Consider the following 21,626-nt stretch of genomic DNA (forward strand, 5'->3'; position numbering starts at 1 on the left):
CTTTCTAGTTGATGTGAAATTCTGTGTATTTGAAACAGACGGCTACAGAATTGCAATTTTCACCAGTTCAGAAAAATGTTATTTTACCCTATTCAGTCACAAACTTATAGCAGGCTGACTGTGTTATTGCCATTTTATCACCATCTTGACAGATCAAAGCCTCTTTAAGGATGGCAACCGACTACAGGTGGCCACAGACCCGCTCCCTGTCTTTGAAACAACCATTTCAAAGGCAACAAGCTTGAAGTTCTTGCAATGGTCACAGTAATTATGACCATCCAGTGGTCCCAGCCACTGTTTATATTAAAAGGTTTTTTTTTTGCTGCTGTTGTTTTGTTTCCTTGACAATGTTGAGACACACAGCGAAGAGCTCTGTGGCTCTCTTGGTGTAGAAGAACATCGCTTTGATTCCTTAAGCATAGATAAGTGTTTCTTCCCTCTGTAATATGGTTCGATTAATTTAAAGTGTAACAAAGTACAATATAAATGCACACAAATCTACTAAGTCAGAGAATAATTGTAATTGCCTACTTCCATCCCCACCCATACCACTCAGACATGCCAGCACATGTGCACATAAATCATCAGCGTCTCCTGCAGCTTACCTCGGCCTCACTCGCTTGTGTGTCTGTCTCTCTCAGCTTGTCATTTCACTGGAAAGTGGCAAATTATGATTCCTGTCGGCACTCTCTCTCCAGTGCAATCTTTGGTCATGAGCGGAGGTACACCGTTTGGTGACTCATAGGCCCTTCTCTACAGGGGTGGGATGTTATTTTCTGAGACGAATTAGGGGGTGGAAAGGGATCTTTTCAGACACAGCCAAACAGCTCAGCAATCGGCTCTTCAAATAATCTTTCCTGGTTAGAAATGACTAGTTAAGTTCAACAATTTTGGGCTATTATTGTCTAGAAGGAGATAACTTCAAATTTCTAAAAGGAAAAAGAAAATTGCATTTTTATAATACCAGCAGTGTAGTGGGTTTTCATTGTAACACTGATGGGTACTGTTTTCATAGGGCTGTGTGCAGTCCAGCTAACGATCAAGTTTACCCAAAGATTCAGTTGTTTAAAGAACCACTTTTACCAGCAATAAGTTCAAGTAATTATTTTCTGTGTGATAATCCATCACATCATTGTGGAGGCATTTTAGCCCACACTTCTTTACAACATTGCTTCAGTTCATTGAGGTTCGAGGGTGTTTATCTGCAAGTCCACACAGCATTTTAATCAATTGAGGTTTGGACTTTGACCGGCGCGTTGCAGCAACTTGATCCTTTTCTTTTTCAATCATTCTGTTGTAGATTTGCTGCTGTGCTTAGATCCTTGTTCTGTTGCATGATACCGGAGTTCATGGTCAGCTCAGTCACAGTAAGGTGCCCGTGTCCTAAGGCTGCAAAACAAGCCCAAATCACCACCCCGCTACCACCATCCGTAGTTGGTATGAAGTGTCTGTGCTGATGTGCTGTTTGGTTTTATCCGAAGGGCATTGCAAAAAAGAAAAAAAAAAAAAGCTTTCTCCTGGTAAGACTTCCAAACAAGCCGTTGCTGTCATTTATGACCACAGGAGGATCTGTTTCGTTACATTTACGTCTCAATTTAAAGGCTTTCCCAATAGTTATTTTCATCATTCTTTCTTCTTTAAAGACCAATGTTTGAACTTTGTTGGCTCTCCAGGTGCTCCAATTACTATACAGACCCAAAACAATTATTTTACATTTACCTATAGGTGTTGATGTCAACTTGAATAATGCCATATTTTGAATATATGTATTTGATTGAAAATGCAATTTTACCCTTTTCAGTCTCTTGGAAGAGATTTCTGTTCCAAACTTCCATGCTGGTTTTCCATTTACCACCCTCTGTGGAACAAAAAATGTAGAACTTACATGTTAGACTGAAATTATTATACTTATAAAAGATGCATGCATCCATACACCAATGATTGATTTGACCCTGGTCCTCTCAGATAGTGTAGTTATCTTTGAAAATAAGCAACTAAAACCTCAGAGCGGCTGTGTGAAGCACCAAATGCGTGTGCTCGGTGGTTATTCATAACTACTTGTAACTGAGACAATGTAAAAGAGAAACATGGCACACAAAGAATCCACAACTGAACGCTGACAATTCTCTACAGTTGTTCCATCCTTGCTTTCAAAAAGCCAGTCAACAAGTTAAGGAGAATCCTGACAGGTCCGCTTTGAGTACAGCGAACTATACAACCCAAACTTGGTGGGTGGAAAAGTTTAAACCAGAAATATAACTGTTATTGAATTAAGGTTTGTGATGCTGATTTTCTCGTATCAGTCTTTGTTTTACTGTATTTTCTTCTGCTGTTTAAAGTCAGGCCATCTGTTGCTGCTATGTAATTTCTTTAGTTGCTGAACTTCACTTTCTTCCATCACAGATGCAATCATAAAACCAAAGATATGACCTTAAATGGAAGTCAAATGCTCTGTAAAACACTGCCTCTTTAGAATCTGACAGTGAATCACTGAGGCAAACAAGTATCAAGTAGCAGCAAATGCTAGTATGTAGTGCTTTTCTACTCTGCCTGAGCACTTAAAGCGCTTTATACACCAGCCCCATTTACCCAAGCACTTTTTCATGCTTTCCGTCGAACATTCACGTGTTGATGTATGTATAGACTTGCACGTCTTTTCCTCCTTTGAATGGCATTCCATTTAAAGACAGCTATTGCCTTAGGCCCCACCAATCAGCATATCCGTCCCATAGATATTTCTCTTGAGGCCTGATATTTGAATTCATCAGGGAATCAGTTCAGAAGCAGCCTGCTGATTCTTTCACAGCATGCACTTATTTCCAGGTAGAGAATAGCCTCCCCAGCATCACTCATCCCCCATTCCTTGTTTGCAAATGCCTTTCTCACATACCCAGAGCATGCTTAATGCAGAGTGGGGTAGAATTTTGCATGCGGTGAGAAACAGGGCCACTGTGCTGAACCATATTGTGATCGTCTTTCCAACTCCATCCTCTGACATCAGATGGCCCTGTCATTTCATATTTCTGTCCCGTTCTATGATGAATGAGGTGTCAGGCACAAGATGTTTTCTGGAGTCTTCATCCAGGACTGCTGAAGCTAATGCTTCAATCTGACGTTTGCAGAAATGACTCTGTCAGTCATCCGTATTTTCCTGCTATGATTTTTAATTGTTTACATTGAGCCTTTTCAAAGCTACGCAAATAAAAAGTCATGAAAACCCCGCCTTGAGTGAAGAGGAGAAATGCAGTTTTTAGACTTTTCTAGACACTGAGCTTTTTCCATATTCATACACATTTCTGCATTTTCAGATACATGACATCCGATAACTTAGTTTCTGTCAAAGGAAAACACAGAGCTTATCGGTGTTGGAGAAGTTCAGTTTGTGACATGTGTAATCTCTTCCTGTGAGGGTGAGAGACTGAGTGCTCCTTTCATCTTCTCACATCATTCACAGACGTGTCTTACAAGGTCTTCATCCTCTTCATGGTCTTCTTTAATGGCAAATGGGAGAAAAGTGAAGTACCTCACACTGCGAATGCTCACTTTGATGTTTGGGAGCCTGAAAAGGTTCCAAAACACTGACGCGATCCCACCACAGTGATATCCAAACCATTATTTCCTCCCATTTCGGCTTTTAACAGAGAAGAACAGAGGAACGATAGTGAGTCCTTTCTTCTTTTTTGCAGATTTTCCTGGCGTAATATGCTCTTTCTCAAAACTATTCAAAGTGTGAGATTTTACAGGATCGTGCTGAAAATAGAATGCTGCTCTGGAATACAGTGAAATGCAAATTTCAAGCTCCATTACTGCTACTGAAATGCAGACCTATACGTTGGTATTTGAGACTGAATTTCTAACTTGTAAGAATTGAAGGATACTGAAAATTATCATTGACCTTTTCCAATAGATTTTATTTGTTTTTTCTTGTCTTTTTAGTCTGTAAAACTATGAGCAAATTCTCAGCTGTCAGCAGTTAAAGGTGCTAAACAATCAAGATCCAAACATAGGTCAGGTCTGTCACTTTCAAACTTCAGTGTCACTCTGCACCAGTAGTTGTCGTCCTTTTTTTCAAACGGTAAACGGTAAACGGCCTCACCCTCACTTTCACTGAGTTATGTTGCTAAGCTGAATTGTGGATATGTTGCTTTTGATATCATTGAAGATTTGAGAGGTTTGGAAGTACCTCTGGCAAATTATGAAAAGCTCCATAGAAAGTGAGATGCTTGTACAGCTTGTTGGTGAGTCCTACATCGTTAGGATAGCTAGTCCTGCAATTGGCACAAGCCTCTGTAAAGCTAGCTAAACTGCACAGTTCTAGTTGGTGACTGTGAAATTTTAATGGAAGGACATTTTAATTGACACGTCTGTTTTCTTTTTCTTTTTTTAATTTAGGTGCCCTTTTGTAGTTTGCTAGCACATACTGTAAACTCACAAAGCAGCTATCTAATAACATAAGCAGGTATAACGCTAAAAATCTGTTCATTTTTGCACATTCTTCATCTTCTGTGGTGTCAGTGTGGATAATTTTGATGGATTAAATTATTAAATGTGATTAATGGATTTGTCATTGCAAAATATAACGCAAAAGCGGTTTGTTAACTTTTAAATTCTCAGAAATTACGGCCATTTGAACAATGGCACTGTAAAATGTAGCTTTCATTCTTTAGTATTTTTCCCCGTTTATTTTAATTATGGATTTGATGAACTAATGAATTCATCCTGTGATTACTGCATGGTAGCTAATCCCCCCAAAATGACGACACACTAACGGTCACTGCTCTGCATAAACGACATGTAAATTAGCACCATGCCCTTCACTTACTCTGTAGTCTTTGAGGAGGAAAATGAGAGATCCTCTGTGCTGTCAGGTGGATACAACATTTCTTAGATTCTATAGAGCAAATTATGAGATGAAGCAAATTGTTGTTAATATGAATAGAAAATAAGAAATACTGTCCAACATGTCACACTGAAAAGTCATTTTCATTTCCAAGATGAGTTCTTAAGCACTGTAATTACGTGGGTTTTATTGCAAGTCAGTCAGTTTGTTTGGTGACTGATTGTTTTGTGTAGGATGGGTTTGATGCACGTGTTGGAGCAGTATCTAATTATTGGAAATGGAGAGCGGAAGCCCTGAGGCTTCTGTCTATAGCTGTCATCTGGATGAATGTAACCCATTGGAGGAGGTCCGTGACCATCTCTTTTTCGTGTGATTCTTCTTACCTCATCGTCAATATCTTCCCGATTTTCTTAATAGTTTTCATTCCACAGTTTAGGCCACTGTGCCCAAATCTTACACTAATTGGAAGGTGGGTTTGAGTTTACAAATCAAAGGTTCAAATATTAGGAAAAATGCTGGATATTAAAAGCTGCACTATGTGTGTCAAGTTTCCCTTCAAGCCTTTACCTTTGTGTACATCTTGATTGTTTCTCTTGGACATTGGCACCAAGATCCAAATTTCATGTTATGGATCATCAATGGTAATGAGCGATGGGTCTGCATTTTTCAGCAGAAGACTCCAGAGTATCCACACTTGAGGCAGCATGATTTCAACAGTAAATCCACAATCATTGTCTTTTTGTCCTTGTACATTTATGTGTAAGTGTGTACTGTAATCAGCCCCGACAGTGTGTCTGAAAGAGGACATTCAAGGAAACAATCAAGTGTACTCTTGAGTTTTCTCGTTACTCATTAGTCTTTCATGTTTCACGTTTAACACACTGACAAACTGTTGGGCATTAAAGTGCAAGTGGTTACAGCAGTGCAGAGGTGCAAAAGGAGATGGACTTAAAGGGAAATCAGCCAACTTTAAATCAGATACATTTAAGATTATTACGGTTTTTATTTATGTATTTATTTAAATATTTTAAGAGCAGCCTTGGGACTTCATGCCTTCCGCCCATGTCTTAGAGCGAGAGGCAGGGTACACCGTGGACAGGTTGCCAGTCTGTCGCAGGGCTAACACAGAGACAGAAAACCATTCACACCTATGGGCAAATTAGACTTTCCAATTAACCTATCCCCACTAACTGCATGTCTTTGGACGGTGGGAGGAAGCCGGAGTGGCTCCACAGTAATTTTTGTTAGAATGACTTATTTTTGGAATCACACAGAAAAATCATCTGCGGAAAAATGTTTAATATTTCCTCCTCATAAAACGCCTCAGTTTTTGTACTGCTCAGCTCTGATCATTATCTGCAATCAGTATACGGTCATGTTGTTGGGTTTTGTTATTGTTGTCTTATGGGAGAGTAGTATTCACATCAGTCAGTGGATATTTTTAAAATCAGCATCATTTCTGAGGGCTGAGTAGTTTGCGTGCTCCGAGCCTTGAAAGTCATCTGGTGTTTCTTTCCTTGCCAGCAGCAGGTTGCTCTCGGACCTTCCAACACCCACTCTGCATCAGCAGACAGCTGCGTCTCCTTGGAGATTTAAATAGGCCTTTGGGGGGTTTACATCTTATTACAGAATCAACCTCCTGGCGCTAACTAGTTTCCACTGCCGTCCACCATTATGAGTGCTGAGCCAGCTCCGTAATAGCTGTAGTCGATCGTGTGGCTAGCGCTCACTGCAGCACTTTCTCATTTCTTGCCATCTCCTCCCCATTCGCTGTGCCTTTTGGCTCTGCTGGATCGGTGCGCACAAGGGCAGACACGCCTCATTGCATGAGCTTTTTAAACAAAGCTTGTTTCCATGGTGACCACCTTTCCCCCTTCTTGTGCTACTTTTATGGCAGTAGAGCACATAATACATCTGCAGTCAGTTATCCCATCCCCAGCAGTCCTAGCTCAGAGTTTTTATATCATAATTTTTTTCTTTTCTTTTTTAGAAAAGCATTTAGAAAATACACATACTCATTATCTTTCACATCTATTAAAAGCACCTTATATCTGCTGAGGACAGAGCATAAGAACATGTGACCACTGACACGTATATTTGCTCCACAACCTGTTGTCTTTTTTTTTTTTTTTTTTGTCATCGTCTACAGAGATTTTCTTTTTTCCTCCTCTCACATTTTCCTGAAACGATACGTTCCCTAGGGGGCGTTTTAGCTCTGTTGCTGTCTGCGGATGCTTAAGCTGTTGGAACACAGAGATCTCTTTTTACATGTTGTTATATACAGCGCTGCTAGAACCACTCCATCTATCAGCCTCTTGTAGTTGTTTCACAGTCATTTTTCATCTTTTATTTGGTTATTAAAACGGGCTCTGCTATTCATACAGGCAGACATGGCGGTTATATGACTCGCATACGGTTTCTTCTCCAGTAACTTAATTAACCTTGATGTGACATTTAAGCCCTGCGCCCTCAAGGGATTATCCAGTTCTCTTACAGTAACACTTGTAATGTATTATTATTTGCAAACTGCAGCATCCTTGGTTCAACTCCAACTGAGGGATTAAATTGCACGTCATTCTCTTCTTTGCACTCACATGCCCTGCTGCCTCTCTTCACTGCGCTGTCTAATAATGGCAAAATGCCTTCACCCAGCCCCCAAAAAAGCTGCTGGCGTTTAACAACTGAAACAGAAATAGAAAACACTGTCAAGCCCTGTAATAGCACACGAATCCTCACTTTTAATGACAGCCAGCGCATTAGGATATTGTCTGCACAGAGGCATTCTTCACTGCCTATCCACATCCAGTAATTGGCTGTAAGGATTCCTCTTTGCTGGAGCTCAGCATATATCGAACGAGACGCTAATGGATGGAGCATCACCGCCTCTGCAGCTGCTGCAAACAAAGGGTTACAAAGAGTCAGCCGCAGTCTAAAAATAGACTGTTGCTCTCGCCTGCCTCTGCACAGGCCTCTGTGGATTTCACTCTTAAGCTTTTGCACGTGAGCTAAAAATAACCCTCTTTGTGAAAACATACACACACTTGCTCTCGCTACGCTCGTCGCTCTCTGCTTCTCCCCAGTGACAGAACACAATCGCGCACTGTTAAAGAAATATGCAAAAAGGCTCGGGAGAAATTGTCGATTGCAAACGATTTGCTTTTCTCTAACACGCCATGGAGGACGTGTTTGAAATTGTACACACTCCTCACAGCAGGATTACAGCCTGTCACTCGAGAGGACATGCATGCATAGCGCTGCGACCACAAGAACTACACAAAATATCTCCAGCAAACAAGCTAAATAGCTTTAATACCAACGCAATAGTTACTGACGGGAAGCAATTACAGAAAATTTTATGACGCTTCAGCATCGCCACTGCTGTCATTGGAATCATTTTTTAAAGTTTAATCTGTTGGTAGTGTTTGTTTTTGAAGACTTGAATCTCTTGCACCGCTGAGGTATTTGAAGCAGAGAGGCGTGCGTTCGCAGAGCTTACAGCTGAAATGATTCGTTTCTTCACATTGGTCAGATGAAAGCAGTCCCATATGCTTTAATGTGATTATCGTCTACGTTTGGTCTGAGGCAACACAGCATTTAATTAGGAAGGGGTCATTTTTCTGTGACCGTCTCATCCTAAGCTGGTGTCATTACTGCCATTAAAAAGGGCTTCACTGACACAGCTTATTGCAGGATGCTGATAATTAGGAATAAAGTGTTAGAAGTCACACCCAGTGGACAAGATGGTATTTAGTAAAACAAGGCCTGTTTGCGTTTAGAGCTTTTTCATGTCTAACACAGCACACACGTACATTTATGGAACAGCTGTAGCTCTCTGCATGAAAAATGTAAACCAGTCGATGCTTTTGTGAGTGAATCTTGTTTTTGTTTCTTGGGGGGGTGTTGAACAGCATCTTCCAAGGGTTGTGAAATTGCTTTTGCCGTTTGCTGTTCAAATAAGAATAAGTCTGAAACTACTGCTCATATTTATTTCTGAAAATAAAACAACAGTAGCACATCTGCTGGTCGGTTATCGTTTACACTGAAATGGACATTAACTACTTACATTCAGTCTCAGAGATCCAGAATCTCAGAGATGTAAGGCAGAAACTTCCACCACACATAGTTGCTGCAGGACTGCAAACAAATGCAACCAGTTGGCAATCAGCTGAGTTTAGTTGCCTGTTGCAGAAAAGTTGTGCTTCTTTGCGTGGGTTGACTGAGACTGATTGCAGTGTGTTGGCAAAATGTCGGCATTTACTAATTAGAAGGCAATTATTTACAAGTTGTCTGAGAGTGAATGCAGTCAGTCTGAGTGGGACAGTAATTGTTTGGAGGTTTGGAGACAAGTTGCCTCCCACCAGGCAGCCTATGCAATCAGCTCATGATTGAAGGTGGTTGCTTAGAGGTTGAAAGTGCACCGCTGCTGCACTTTGTTGCAGCAACTATGTGCAGTTGGTCAATGAATGTGGGGAAAAAAGACATCATGTACACATGGATGGGCAACCAACTTGGTTTTTTTTTTCATTTTTGTTAGCCGCAATGTTTGCATCCTTTTTTTTTTTTTTTTTGTAGTGTAACTGAGACATTATATGGATGGAGTGCTGGAGGCCTCATTTACCAGCTTGGTTAGAAGGCTGTACATAAACTTCATGGCTGCCAAGTATATATCATATATCAAATATCAGAATTTCACTCACCAAAATTAAAGCTTCACATCTGCTTCTTTATCATAACACAAATTAATCATACAAGTAAACATAAAAGACCAATCATTAGCCAACAATTTAATTTATTATTTAAAAATTTAGTTTAGCAGTGGTTAGCAATTAGCAATTTAGTTTAATTTAGCAGTGGGTGATCTGTTTTTAGTCTGGTTTTACACCAGAAGGTCCCCTAACCCAGTTGATAAACTCTCTGAATCAGTACTGAGGTGTCCATAAATATCTGATATCAGTCAGATCGATATCAGATTTATATCCAGCCAGTTTCCTCAAGAGCTCGTGTTTACAGACGGACAAGCTAGTTGTGAAGACAGAAGCTGCAATCTTTGACTAACCTTAAAACCAACACCACGTGGAGGACTGAACTCAAATCCCAGCTTCAGCTTTCTCAGCCCTGTCCTTTGTGTTCCCAACCTTTCATCCCTGCTCGAGCAAAGCGATGAAAAACGTTCTGGACTAAAATACACACTGCTCCTGCGTCAAAGCTAGGCACCATTTTTTTGCTTTTTACAAATACAGCGTATGACACAAGTACCTGCTTCTATGAATCTCTTTTATCAGATGCAGATTTCTTTGACAAAATTGGTTATTTGTTCTATTACAGTCGGTAAGCACAGCACCATGAAGATAAAGTGTAATCAGTAGGGTCTGTTTAAACCCTGACTGCTCAGCGAAGCCACAAAAAATAGCGCAGAACATGACTGTACCCTTATGTTCTGTGCTTTAAACATGCTGTGATACACCTCTACCTTGCCTCTGCTGTCACTGGGAGTCAAGCTCATTGTTAGTCATCATAATACTGAATAGATGCAGGCTAGAAAACAAAAACAAAAAAAATATATTTGCACCTTATAAAAATACCAGTGCCAAAGGCCTGCTCCCAGACACATGATAGCAAAAGACTTCTGTATTTGCAGGTATTTGTCGTGGCCATGAATACAATTGCTTATTTCTGTGGCTCTGGCTTCCATAAGCACATGGCCTTTGAACATTTGTTTGAGTGGCCAATTCACAGCTCCCCCTTTGACACACAGGAATGTGGGTGAAATCAGTCCGTACATCCATCTAATCTCACATCTCCACGTTTTTCAGCCTTGGGAAATAAACACCAAGCTGTCTGTTATTGAAGGAGGGGAGCAGGGAGGTGAAATGGACTGGGAATTAGGAGTAGAGATGTTCCACGGTGGCCACAGCTCAGCACGCAGTTTGTTATTAAAAGCTTTGTAATAGGTTAGATTAATCTCTAGATATGGTGTAATCTTTGAAAGACTCCACAATCAAATCACTGGAAGAAGATGGTGGGAGTGAGAGTAGGAGAGCTTTCTTTGTTAATGCTCTCCTGCTTTAGGAAAACACCATTTTGGGTCTGGTTAGGTGGTGGATGTAGCCTTGGCTCCACATTTAATTGCTGTGCAGTGGCCCTGCTTACAATGGATTTCAGTTTTTCTCTTTTTTTAAAGACAGGGTTATCCAGAATGCAGTTAACCCAGGTTTAAAATGTATTTGAGCAGGTTAGTCATTGTCTTCTATGCTTTATAATACTGTTTTGAAATCTAATTAATATCCCTCTGAGACCCAGCTTATTCAGTATTTTCTCTCTAGTGGACAAAAAGTTGAGAGATGCTGTTTTCCCCTCAGTTCTCAGGAGGACATTGTTTTGATAGATTTATTCGCCTGTATTTTGACTATTAACACCTAATGGGCAGTCTGTATTTTACATACAATAACATTTAAACCTGATCAATATTAAAAACCATGTGACTCTTTAAATGATAAAGCAATACCTGATTTGATATTTGTTAGTATCTTTTTTCCTGTAATCGGTCAGTAGCGAGATGCCAGCAGCTTTGACATAATGGCACTATTTGGTGTCCAAGCCGTGAGAATGATTAGCGGATATGATTATTTATAATATCATGGCATCGGTAGACGAACTTTGATTCACTTTTGTTTTACATGTTTAAAGTGTTGCTGAAAGTGTTGGCATAACTGAAGCTGTGCTCTATAGAGTTTTGATTTATTTAATTCTTTATTAAAACCAAGTCAGAAGTAAGTGATTTGAGAATTTTTGTGACTTTTTGAGCTCAAACTGGAAGCTCCACAGAGCAAATCAGTTTGTTCTGGTGTTTCTACTTAGACAATGAATACAGTCTGATAATCTGAGATATGTAATGTTGGTAATGCAAACATGTAAATCCTACAGTTTTAATGGTTATAATACAAAGGTGTGCATTGAAAGCACTTAAGCAGTTGTTTCAGTTTGTTTAGCATGTGGAGCCAAAGACTGAAGAAAACCTGCTGCTTCTTCTTGGTTTGTGGTCATATAAACATGATTATATCTGCAGTGAACAAACACTATTGAATCTCAAGTGAAGTTTCAAATGTCAAAGTTTTGCTCTAAACAATCGCTCACTGACCAAATGTTACCCACCGCATGAGACAAGTGTTGTCATGACTGCCACTAGACAAAAATTACATATGTTGAAGGCCAACAAAGGATGTTTGAAAAATGCACTTTTTAACCCGAGTTTTGCAGAAGCGCAGCAGACGTTAGTGGACGTGATGAATATGAAAACCACAATTTCTTCACTGTTGTAATTGCTAAACGTTTATTTTGTATTTCCCTTAAAATGCTTTTCTTTCCGTATTACCATTTGAAGTGTAGATTTGGATGTGACCATCTGTCTCTTGGTAATTACATGAAGAAAACCAGTCCCAGACTCTGCCAGTCTGCGCCCTCCAATTTATCAACCGTTTTCATTGTGCTACACAGTATTTATAGACTTAGTGTGTCATGTGCGCTTTTGAAGATGACTAAATAAAACACAGTGCCCATTTGAAGGTGGGACTTCAGTCAGTGACATAAGCCTAGTGCCACTAATCTTCAAAGGCGGGTGTATTTGTGGTGCAGCAAAGAGCAGCTTTCCTTATTGTCTTGGTTTTGAAGTCGTAATTGTTATTTAATTTGTGTTGTGCTTTGTTGTAAAGGCTGTGGAATAATAATTGCATTGCTTTTTCTCCTCCACCTTAATTTGATGCATGTGTGTTTCTGGACACACCCAGAAACACACACGGTAGAGACCAATACTGGCTTGAGCTGATTTAATTTTGGTAAAAATCAGGTTGAGCTTAAGGTCACACCAAATGTGACAATCAGTAAAATTTAGTTTTAACTGTAATGTCTTCACAGTAATATACTAGGTACTCAATTCCTTGGAAAATGCGAGTACCTAGGTTGGCTAAGCATTTGACCTTTACCCTCATTCTTAGCTCACAAGGTCAAAGTTGATCTTGAAAAAAAATCATCATATGAAAGGGCATGGAAGGAGCTTTACAACACACTCTTTATTTTTTCAGTACAACGGCTTATGAGTAAAGCGCCTATATAAATAAAATTCTACTAACTTACCCTTCCTGTCGTGATCAGGTCAAATCTCCCCGATTTACAACTTAAAACACTCATAAATATTGTGTTTTACATCTGATTGCCTCAGGGCCTTATGACATCCTCCACACTATGAACTTGAACATATAAAAGTGAAGATCACCTCTTTTATTAAATTTTGAGTGTTATAATCAACCTCTGTGGCGTTCCCCTAACGACCCCCTTTGGTGATGAAAAATGTTTATCGTAATTTAAGAGCTGTTAAAACAGACCAGTCAATTTTTACCGGGAACAGTAAAGTAAGAGGGGTGGGGGTGCACAAAACTGGAGGCTTAATAAGTTATCATTTGAGTTGTCGGTGATGATGATATAGTGAAAGACAACACAAGAAACTAGTTCACAGGACACAGCCACTGTGCTCTATGAACCAGAATCCAGAGGTGAACCAGTCAGTGGATAAAGAGCTCGACTGTGGATTTCTTATCAATAAAAAAGCAAAGCAAAGGTGGCCTCGTCGTTACTATACTTTTTATGTTCAATTCAATTTTATTTATATAGCGCCAAATCACAACAAAAGTCGCCTCAAGGCGCTTCATAGATACAGAGAAAAACCCAACAATCATATGACCCCCTATGAGCAAGCACTTTGGCAACGGTGGGAAGGAAAAACTCCCTTTTAACAGGAAGAAACCTCCGGCAGAACCAGGCTCAGGGAGGGGCGGGGCCATCTGCTGCGACCGGTTGAGGTGAGAGAAGGAAGACAGGATAAAAGACATGCTGTGGAAGAGAGACAGAGGTTAATAACAGATATGATTCAATGCAGAGAGGTCTATTAATACATAGTGAGTGAGAAAGGTGACTGGAAAGGAAAAGCTCAATGCATCATGGGAATCCCCCGGCAGCCTACATCTATTGCAGCATAACTAAGGGAGGATTCAGGGTCACCTGGTCCAGCCCTAACTATATGCTTTAGCAAAAAGGAAAGTTTTAAGCCTAATCTTGAAAGTAGAGATAGTGTCTGTCTCCCGAATCCAAACTGGAAGCTGGTTCCACAGAAGAGGGGCCTGAAAACTGAAGGCTCTGCCTCCCATTCTATTTTTAAATACTCTAGGAACAACAAGTAGGCCTGCAGAGCGAGAGCGAAGTGCTCTAATCGGGTGATATGGTACTACAAGGTCATTAAGATAAGATGGGGCCTGATTATTTAAGACCTTGTATGTGAGGAGCAGGATTTTGAATTCAATTCTGGATTTAACAGGAAACCAGTGAAGGGAAGCCAAAACAGGAGAAATATGCTCTCTCTTTCTAGTCCCTGTCAGTACTCTTGCTGCAGCATTTTGGATTAGCTGAAGGCTTTTCAGGGAGTTTTTTGGACATCCTGATAATAATGAATTACAGTCGTCCAGCCTGGAAGTAATAAATGCATGAACTAGTTTTTCAGCGTCACTCTGAGACAGGATATTTCTAATTTTAGAGATGTTGCGCAAATGGAAGAAAGCGGTCTTACATATTGATTCCTGTCAGAGCAGTGGTTCAACCTTAAGGCTTAGAAACAAACTGTGAGGGAGACACGACTTTTATCAAAACTGTTTTTGCAAGTTCATTCAAATCACAGCAACCATTGTCTCAAGGCACTTGCCAGGTCTCTCTTGAAAATGACATCTTTTACCTGGATAAATAAAGGACTAATATTTACTTTATTAAAACCACAACAATCAAATGGCCCTATATGAACTAGCACTTGGTGACAGTGGGAAGGAAAACTGTCAGAACCAGGCTCAGGGAGGGACAGCTCTCTGCTATGATTGGTTGGGGGTAAGCAGGAAGTTTAAGTTAGCCTCCATGCTACCTGATGGATGTTTGGGTGATTTGCAGGTGACTAGAGAACTAAAAGTCATCGTTTCATTTCTCAAAGTAGAGAGTGATAAGACTAATAAAAGCAGGAAGAAAGACTGCTAATGATTTCATTTTTGTTCTGAACTTTCTATGTGAGGTAGTATGTTGGCGTCTGCCTCACAGGTTTACAGCAAAACATCATCATGCCACCAGTAAGACAGGCCTAATAAATTTCTTGTCTGCTGTTAAGTGCTGCTGTAGAATTTTTTTTTTCTTGTTTCAGATTGCAAAAGGAATTTAATAGTTTTGTAATAAGACGAAGGATTACCTAGTTTCACTGGCTGCATGCATAAAACCCTTTAAAATGCATTCAATTGTATCGTGGTAAAAGTTGCAATAAGTGGCTGCACGGTTTAGCAACACTCTAAAACAGGCAATTTTAACCAAACATCTGCATATTACAACATCTAGCAGATGAGGAACATCATCCACAAAAATGCAGTCATGTCTCTATCAGCACTTGACAGAAACACATGTTTGTAGCTGCTAACTGCTGATTGAACTTCTTGTAGCTGTGCTTGCTCAATGGATGATGGCAAGCAAGTGGGACTCCCTCTCACACGTCATTCCATTTGTTTGTAATTAATAGACCTTAGAGACAAGTAACAAGCTCCTCAAAAGATGCTTGTTATTCTTTTTCATATTTTCTGTCATATACGGTTATAATTTTGGCTTCATTTTAAACAAGGACACATTTTTAGGCTGATGTGTGTAGAAGTAACTCCTCTGAGCCAGAATCTCTGGCGTTAAACTGCTCTAAACAACCAAAATGTCTCTGCATGATGTCATTGAGTATTCCATGACCTGTTGGCATGTGGTTGCTGGTTGTCACTGGATGAAATTGGTTGCAGAAATGTGCCTTCCATACAAACTACAGGTGACTGTGGCAAGCTGCTTGTGACCAAAACAACTGCGATGAGGTTTTTGGTGCAGCAGTGAATGGTTACCAGGGAGCCGCTGATTGGTGTCTTGGCTCACATGACTGTCAATAACCACTCATTATCAGTCAGGCAATGTTCATTTTTCCCTAGCGACCACTGGTTGCCAGGCAGTCACCAACCAGTCTCTAGGTTTGTGTGACTGAGGCAAACAGGGTCTGGCTGTGAGCACATAAGCCCCCACTCATGTGTGATTCAAACCATATGTCTTTGGGGGCTATCGAAGGTCCTTTATGCTAAGGTTAGCATAAAGGAAGGAAGTGAGGTGAAATAGTTTTCCTAAGACAGTGAATTTGACAAAGTATAATATACTTGTTGAATGAAGCATAATGTAAAGAAGAATTATTTTGAACTTAATCGTACAATGCTACTAAAAATGAACTGGAAAAGCATAAAAACTTCCTTTTTAAAATTGTTATCTATCTACATGGTTTTCTGAGGACAAATCATAAGTTAGAGAAAATGCAACACACGCCCATAGCTGGTGTAAGCCTTATGCTAGGTTTCAAAGCCCTTCATTGCGATTGTTCTTGCCTGCCTTATAAAAATCCCTGATGATTGTGTGTTAGTATCGGTGTGCTAGGATACATGTAATTCACTCTGAATTCTACAGAAATGTATGCAGGCAGGGAAAGAATGGATCCAATGGATCTAGTCCTCTTTGAATAGAAGTCCTGAATAATGTAGAGGTAATTTCAAGTGGTCTTGTATGTCATTTTCTTCTTCTTTTTTTTCCACACGTGCAGGAAAGGTCTGTCTAGTTTGTTCCAAGTACAGTCTGAATCCTGGATGTGACATTTGAGGTAACCTCGGGCAAAGATGAGCCTGACTTTTGTTAATAAATAACTTAGAAACACCCACAGTATAGACGAGGAAACTTGCACCTGAGGGTGTTTGCTCAGACTAGATAAATAATTCAGCACTGGCCAAACCACACAAAGGCAGGTTGCATTGGCTGCCATCATGCTGAGGTGTATGCAAGGTTTTCTGCTGAGATCTGTTGCGGGATAATGAGAAAATGTGTCCTGTAATTTGATGAAGTATATAGTTAATATTGGATAATCACAATTTTAAATGTTTGAATGTAGTTACAGCTAGTTACAGTATGAACTATATCTAAGAAAAAGTAACATTGAACCCTGAACACATCAATTTTTTAGTTGCTCCATGGACTTGAATTGGAGTCTCCTCTGCTCAGTTAGTCCTGCTCTTCTTCTTTCTCTTTCTGTCTTCTTCTTTCAGCTGTTCCCTCTAGGGGGCACAACACCGAATCATCTGCCGTCATCCTCCTTCACTACATCCATGTGTATGTGAATGTTGGATAAAATGCACCTATGCGTATGAATGGGTGAATGTTGCATAGAGCACTTCAGCTACAGTAGAAAAGAGCAACATAAGAACCAGTCCATTCCATCCATTTACTGTACCAGTCCTGTACCAGCCTTGCATATTTCTCTCCCACTCCTGACTTAAGTCCTTTACACACCAGACACATAAAATACATGCATGTATTTTGTGTGCTAAATATATTTTTCAACTCACCCATTCTTAATGGAGCTGGTATACTGCTGTGTTTGGCAAGAAGTGCACTTGTAGTTCAAGTACTGCTGTATACAGTAGTATACAATGACATGTAAATGGTAAATGGCCTGTATTTGTATAGCGCTTTTTACTAGTCTCCCCTAGGGACCCCAAAGCGCTTTACACACCCAGTCATCCACCCATTCACACACACATTCACACACTGGTGGAGGCAAGCTACAGTTGTAGCCACAGCTGCCCTGGGGCAGACTGACAGAAGCGAGGCTGCCATATCGCGCCATCGGCCCTTCTGGCCAACACCAGTAGGCGGTAGGTGAAGTGTCTTGCCCAAGGACACAACGACAGAGACTGTCCGAGCCGGGGCTCGAACCGGCAACCTTCGGATTACAAGGCAGACTTCCAACTCTTGAGCCACGATCGCCCACGTGTAGTAAATAGTAAAATAGTACAATTTTACCTCCGTACAGCTAGATGTTGCTACAAGTTGGCTCCCTGAAAGGATTTCATGGCCTCCTCAGATCTGGTCCCACATCTGCTAACAGCTCAAACTGCCCCACTGACATCCTGAAATATATCATATCATATATATATTAAAGCAACCATGATACAGCTTCATCTCCTGGGTCAAACTATGAAATTCTCCCTGGTCCTGCCTTCTCGTGAGAGTTGGATTAACACAGAATCCCTGTTGCTTCCTTTTCTTGTTTAGAAACATCAGATCCAGCTCATCATTGCTTGATTCTGGCATTGATATTTTCACAGTGCGTTTTTAGAATTTGCTACAAAAACACAACACGTTCAGTGTGCGTATGCATTTCATGACAAGTTTGGATCTGGAAATTCTGATTTTTGTGTCACTTTTCGTAAAACTTGTGTAATGGCCACCTGCTTTACTGCAGTTCTTCTCTTTCCACCTCTCATGGAAATATGTTCTCTGTTTTTAGTCCCGGTCAGTAATCTTGCTGAAGGCTTTCCAGGGAGCTTTTAGAACAACCTGATAATAACTGAGTACAATCGTCCATCTTAGAAGTAATAACTGTATGAATTAGCTTTTCAGCATCATTCTGAGACAGGATATTTCTAATTTTAGTGATATTGTGCAAATGAATGAAGGTAGTCCTCCATATTTGTTTAACGCGGACACAGAAAGACGAATACTGGTCAGAATGACTCCAAGACTTCTCATACTGTTACTGTACTCTGCTAACACTGAGGTCTCTCAGTAGTTTTGTTGTATACAAATATATGTATATAAAAATGCAATCATAAATTCTCTCAAGAACCTGCTAAATATTGATGTTTTATATTTTTGTTGTTTTATTTTTTATTTTAACTTTTAATATTTGGTCATTTCCAAAGCTTAACAGTAGCTCAAATATCAGCTGTGAGTAATTTGAACTCAATAAAAATTCATGTCATTCATGCTTTTTTTTAACTTAGTTTCAAAGTTTTAAATGACAGTTATGTAAGGGTTATTTCCAGAGTCATAAACCTTTTCCTTTTGGCAGGTGAAAACTTACATAAGTACGAGTGTACATCTAAGTGCTTCTCCCATTTCCTGTTCCAGGATGGCCATCCAGGTGGACAAGTTTGACTTTGAGAGTCTGCCACAGCCGGACCAAGAAAGTATCCGCTTCAGTAACCCCAAACAGCTGGAGGAGGAGCGACAGCATGCCCAAGGCTGTCAGATCAACAGCAAGCTGGGCATCTGTTGGAGCATTATATCCTTTCAGTGGTTACATGTACTATAAAAGCATCTTTAGGGGAATTGGCCTAATGTGAACTACAAAGACCATAGACGTAGTTGGTAAATACTTATCCCCTACAGTCGTGGCCATAATCACGGTCAAACAGATTTTGTCAGCATTCCTTTAACTGTTGTTGTTTGTTGATATCGGTTCGATCAGTGTTAGAGCACATCTGGACCCTTCATCTGGAGGCCTTCTGGCCAGTAGGCAACATTTTTTGCCCGCATTAGCAGATGGGGACGCTTATGGCAGAGCGCTTGCTACTCTGACACTGTGAAGTGATATATTAGTAAGTGGGAATATAAATGTGAAATTAAATTTGTGAATTGTGAAATGAGACACTTTGCCAGAGCTCTTAGTCTGCGGTCCATTAAAGATAGTGACATTGTATTAGCATACCTACTCTGCGAGATTTAATTAGAAAAGTTTCCATTTGTAGTTTTTCAAAATGTGTGAGTATAGCATGTGGATAAAACACAAGCGGGAATGGTTGGCAGTGATCTGATTGTGCCTAACATTGTTTCATGAAACCACCATCCAGAGTGCTTATCCAGCTGTTAAGTGATGACGGCCTGTTTACAGCGTCCTGCCATGCGATTGCGTTCGTCCCTAACCATCCTGAACCCTCAAGTTAACTTCATTGAGCAGAAAAAGTTGGCGTTCATCAGCTTCACTGTGTTTATATTATGCTAAACACAGCTCTGTAGCTAGCACATCGTTATATTCCTGCTAGTCAAACTTCAGTAACCCTACAAACATCACTGCTGTTTAGTTTTCTGTCTTCATTTATGTTGGAAGTGACAGCAGAGCTGTATGTTTTAATTTTTCAATAATCCCTCAGTCAGAACCTGAACTGTCATAGATGGAAACTAGCGAGCTAACTCCCTGCTAACTTCTAACAGTGTTAAAAATCATAAATTCTGTTTTCATGGATGACTGGATGTTAAAGTTAAATGTTACACCTGGTAGAGCAGCAACACTGATCATTTTATTACCTATGAAAGAATTTAGACAGTTTGTAACTGTCAGTGATGCTGCAGTGTTCGTTTGACTTTGGGACCTGAAGCGGAGTTTGGACCTGGAAACGGTTAATGACGTCAGACTTAAAGACCAGATAGGAGTGTGTTAGGAGGGGTTAACGTTTTGGCTCATGTGTTTCGTATCTGTTGTCGTTCTCCATGTTGAAGATGTTTTTGATTTAGCAGATATAGAGTATCCCCAAGTCAGGGGTTCTATTCTATATTAAATTCTCTATGTGGAAAAATTGAGTTTTATCGAAAGGTAGAAAACCTTTTTGAGCTGTTTGCCAACAGACAGCTATTTGGACAACTGCTCATCTTTTGCTACCTTGGTACTTGATTTCCTGATTCTTAGATGTTCTGCTCAAAGACGATCCAAATGCAGATGTTTTTTGGGAAGACTGTTCTAATAAAAGAAAATTTTAGTCCAGAACTTAGTAGTGAGACTACACATATTAGAAGCAAATCTACATGCACAGAAATTTCTGTAAACTATTTAAATTCAGAATCCAGCCAGGACTTCAATTCCGTTCAATGCAGTTTTATTAATATAGCACAAAATTATAACAATGGCCACTTTATATCTTAAAGCAAAGCCCCTACAGTGTCCTTTGCTTACAGCTAAGACATCTTCAGTTCTTTTCTGCTGCCACGATAGGGAAGCAGAGCTTGAGAGAAGTATATAGTCAGTCAGTCTGGATTTATCTTTAGTGCCTTATATCAGCTCATCACTCAGTAGTTGGCAGTACTATGCACGTATCTAAGAGCTACTGATTGTTAGTGAGCATGGTAACCAGTTAATGGGGAATCCAGTCTGGGAGCTGAAAATGCTGTTTTCCATGTGTGTATGTATTTTGTTTTGTTTTTTCATGAGGGCGTAAACACTTCTGTCACCATATGCATTGGTTTATCTCCCAGCACTTTGGCGGCTTATAGGCAGGAATGAAGAAAGAAAGCGACGTATGAATATATTCCCAACAGCATTCCCTTTACTGCAACAAAAAAAATCCCTGAAGCAGACTGTTTGAACATATGTTACTATTGTTGTTTCTTTTTTTGTTTTTAATTGTGAATAGTATCATGTATGATATATTAGTCAGGATGGTGTCAACAGGAGATTGACCTATAAGAACAAGCCAAAGGAAAGGATTTAGAGGCTTTGCAGTATTGATCTAATTGGAAATGAGCTACACCTGGGCTGTCAAGTGAGAAATTGAACTAGAAATTAAAAATGTGACATTTTACCCTTTTAACCTTCATTATGGGTGGCTTGTGTTTGAAAATGGCTCATTAGGGTACAGTAGAACTGGTATAGAGTCTGTTACTAATTCAGTGCAAGCGACTCAACTGGCTATGCGACAGATGCCACATTATATCATCAAGTCAAACCTTGATCCTATGATTTTCTGCACACTGAAACACATCCTTGTTGATAATGACTCAGCCGCTAAACTTGTCAGAATAGCACAATGTAAATTCTGCTTCAGGGTAGATTTTCCTTTTTACAATATGAAAAATAGAGAACTATAAAATCTGA

The 21,626-nt window shown here is 40.0% G+C and overlaps 1 protein-coding gene across 5 annotated transcripts in view; it reads left to right on the forward strand.

The window, feature by feature from the left end:
- Nucleotides 1-21,626, forward strand: part of trappc9 (trafficking protein particle complex subunit 9) — a 238,906-nt gene that overhangs the window by 144,739 nt on the left and 72,541 nt on the right. For all 5 annotated transcript variants that reach the window (XM_086279548.1, XM_086279549.1, XM_086279545.1 and 2 more), the window contains one exon: nucleotides 18,890-19,043. In XM_086279548.1, the coding sequence (XP_086135674.1) occupies nucleotides 18,890-19,043 (154 nt within the window). The remainder of the gene's footprint in view (nucleotides 1-18,889; nucleotides 19,044-21,626) is intronic.

The sequence above is a fragment of the Aulonocara sp. 'chitande type north' Nkhata Bay genome, linkage group LG22 (assembly GCF_057382095.1).
Source record: "Aulonocara sp. 'chitande type north' Nkhata Bay isolate Kocher_YH1m ecotype deep benthic linkage group LG22, A_spYH_male_GT1.1, whole genome shotgun sequence".
Classification (NCBI taxonomy): Eukaryota; Metazoa; Chordata; class Actinopteri; order Cichliformes; family Cichlidae; genus Aulonocara; species Aulonocara sp. 'chitande type north' Nkhata Bay.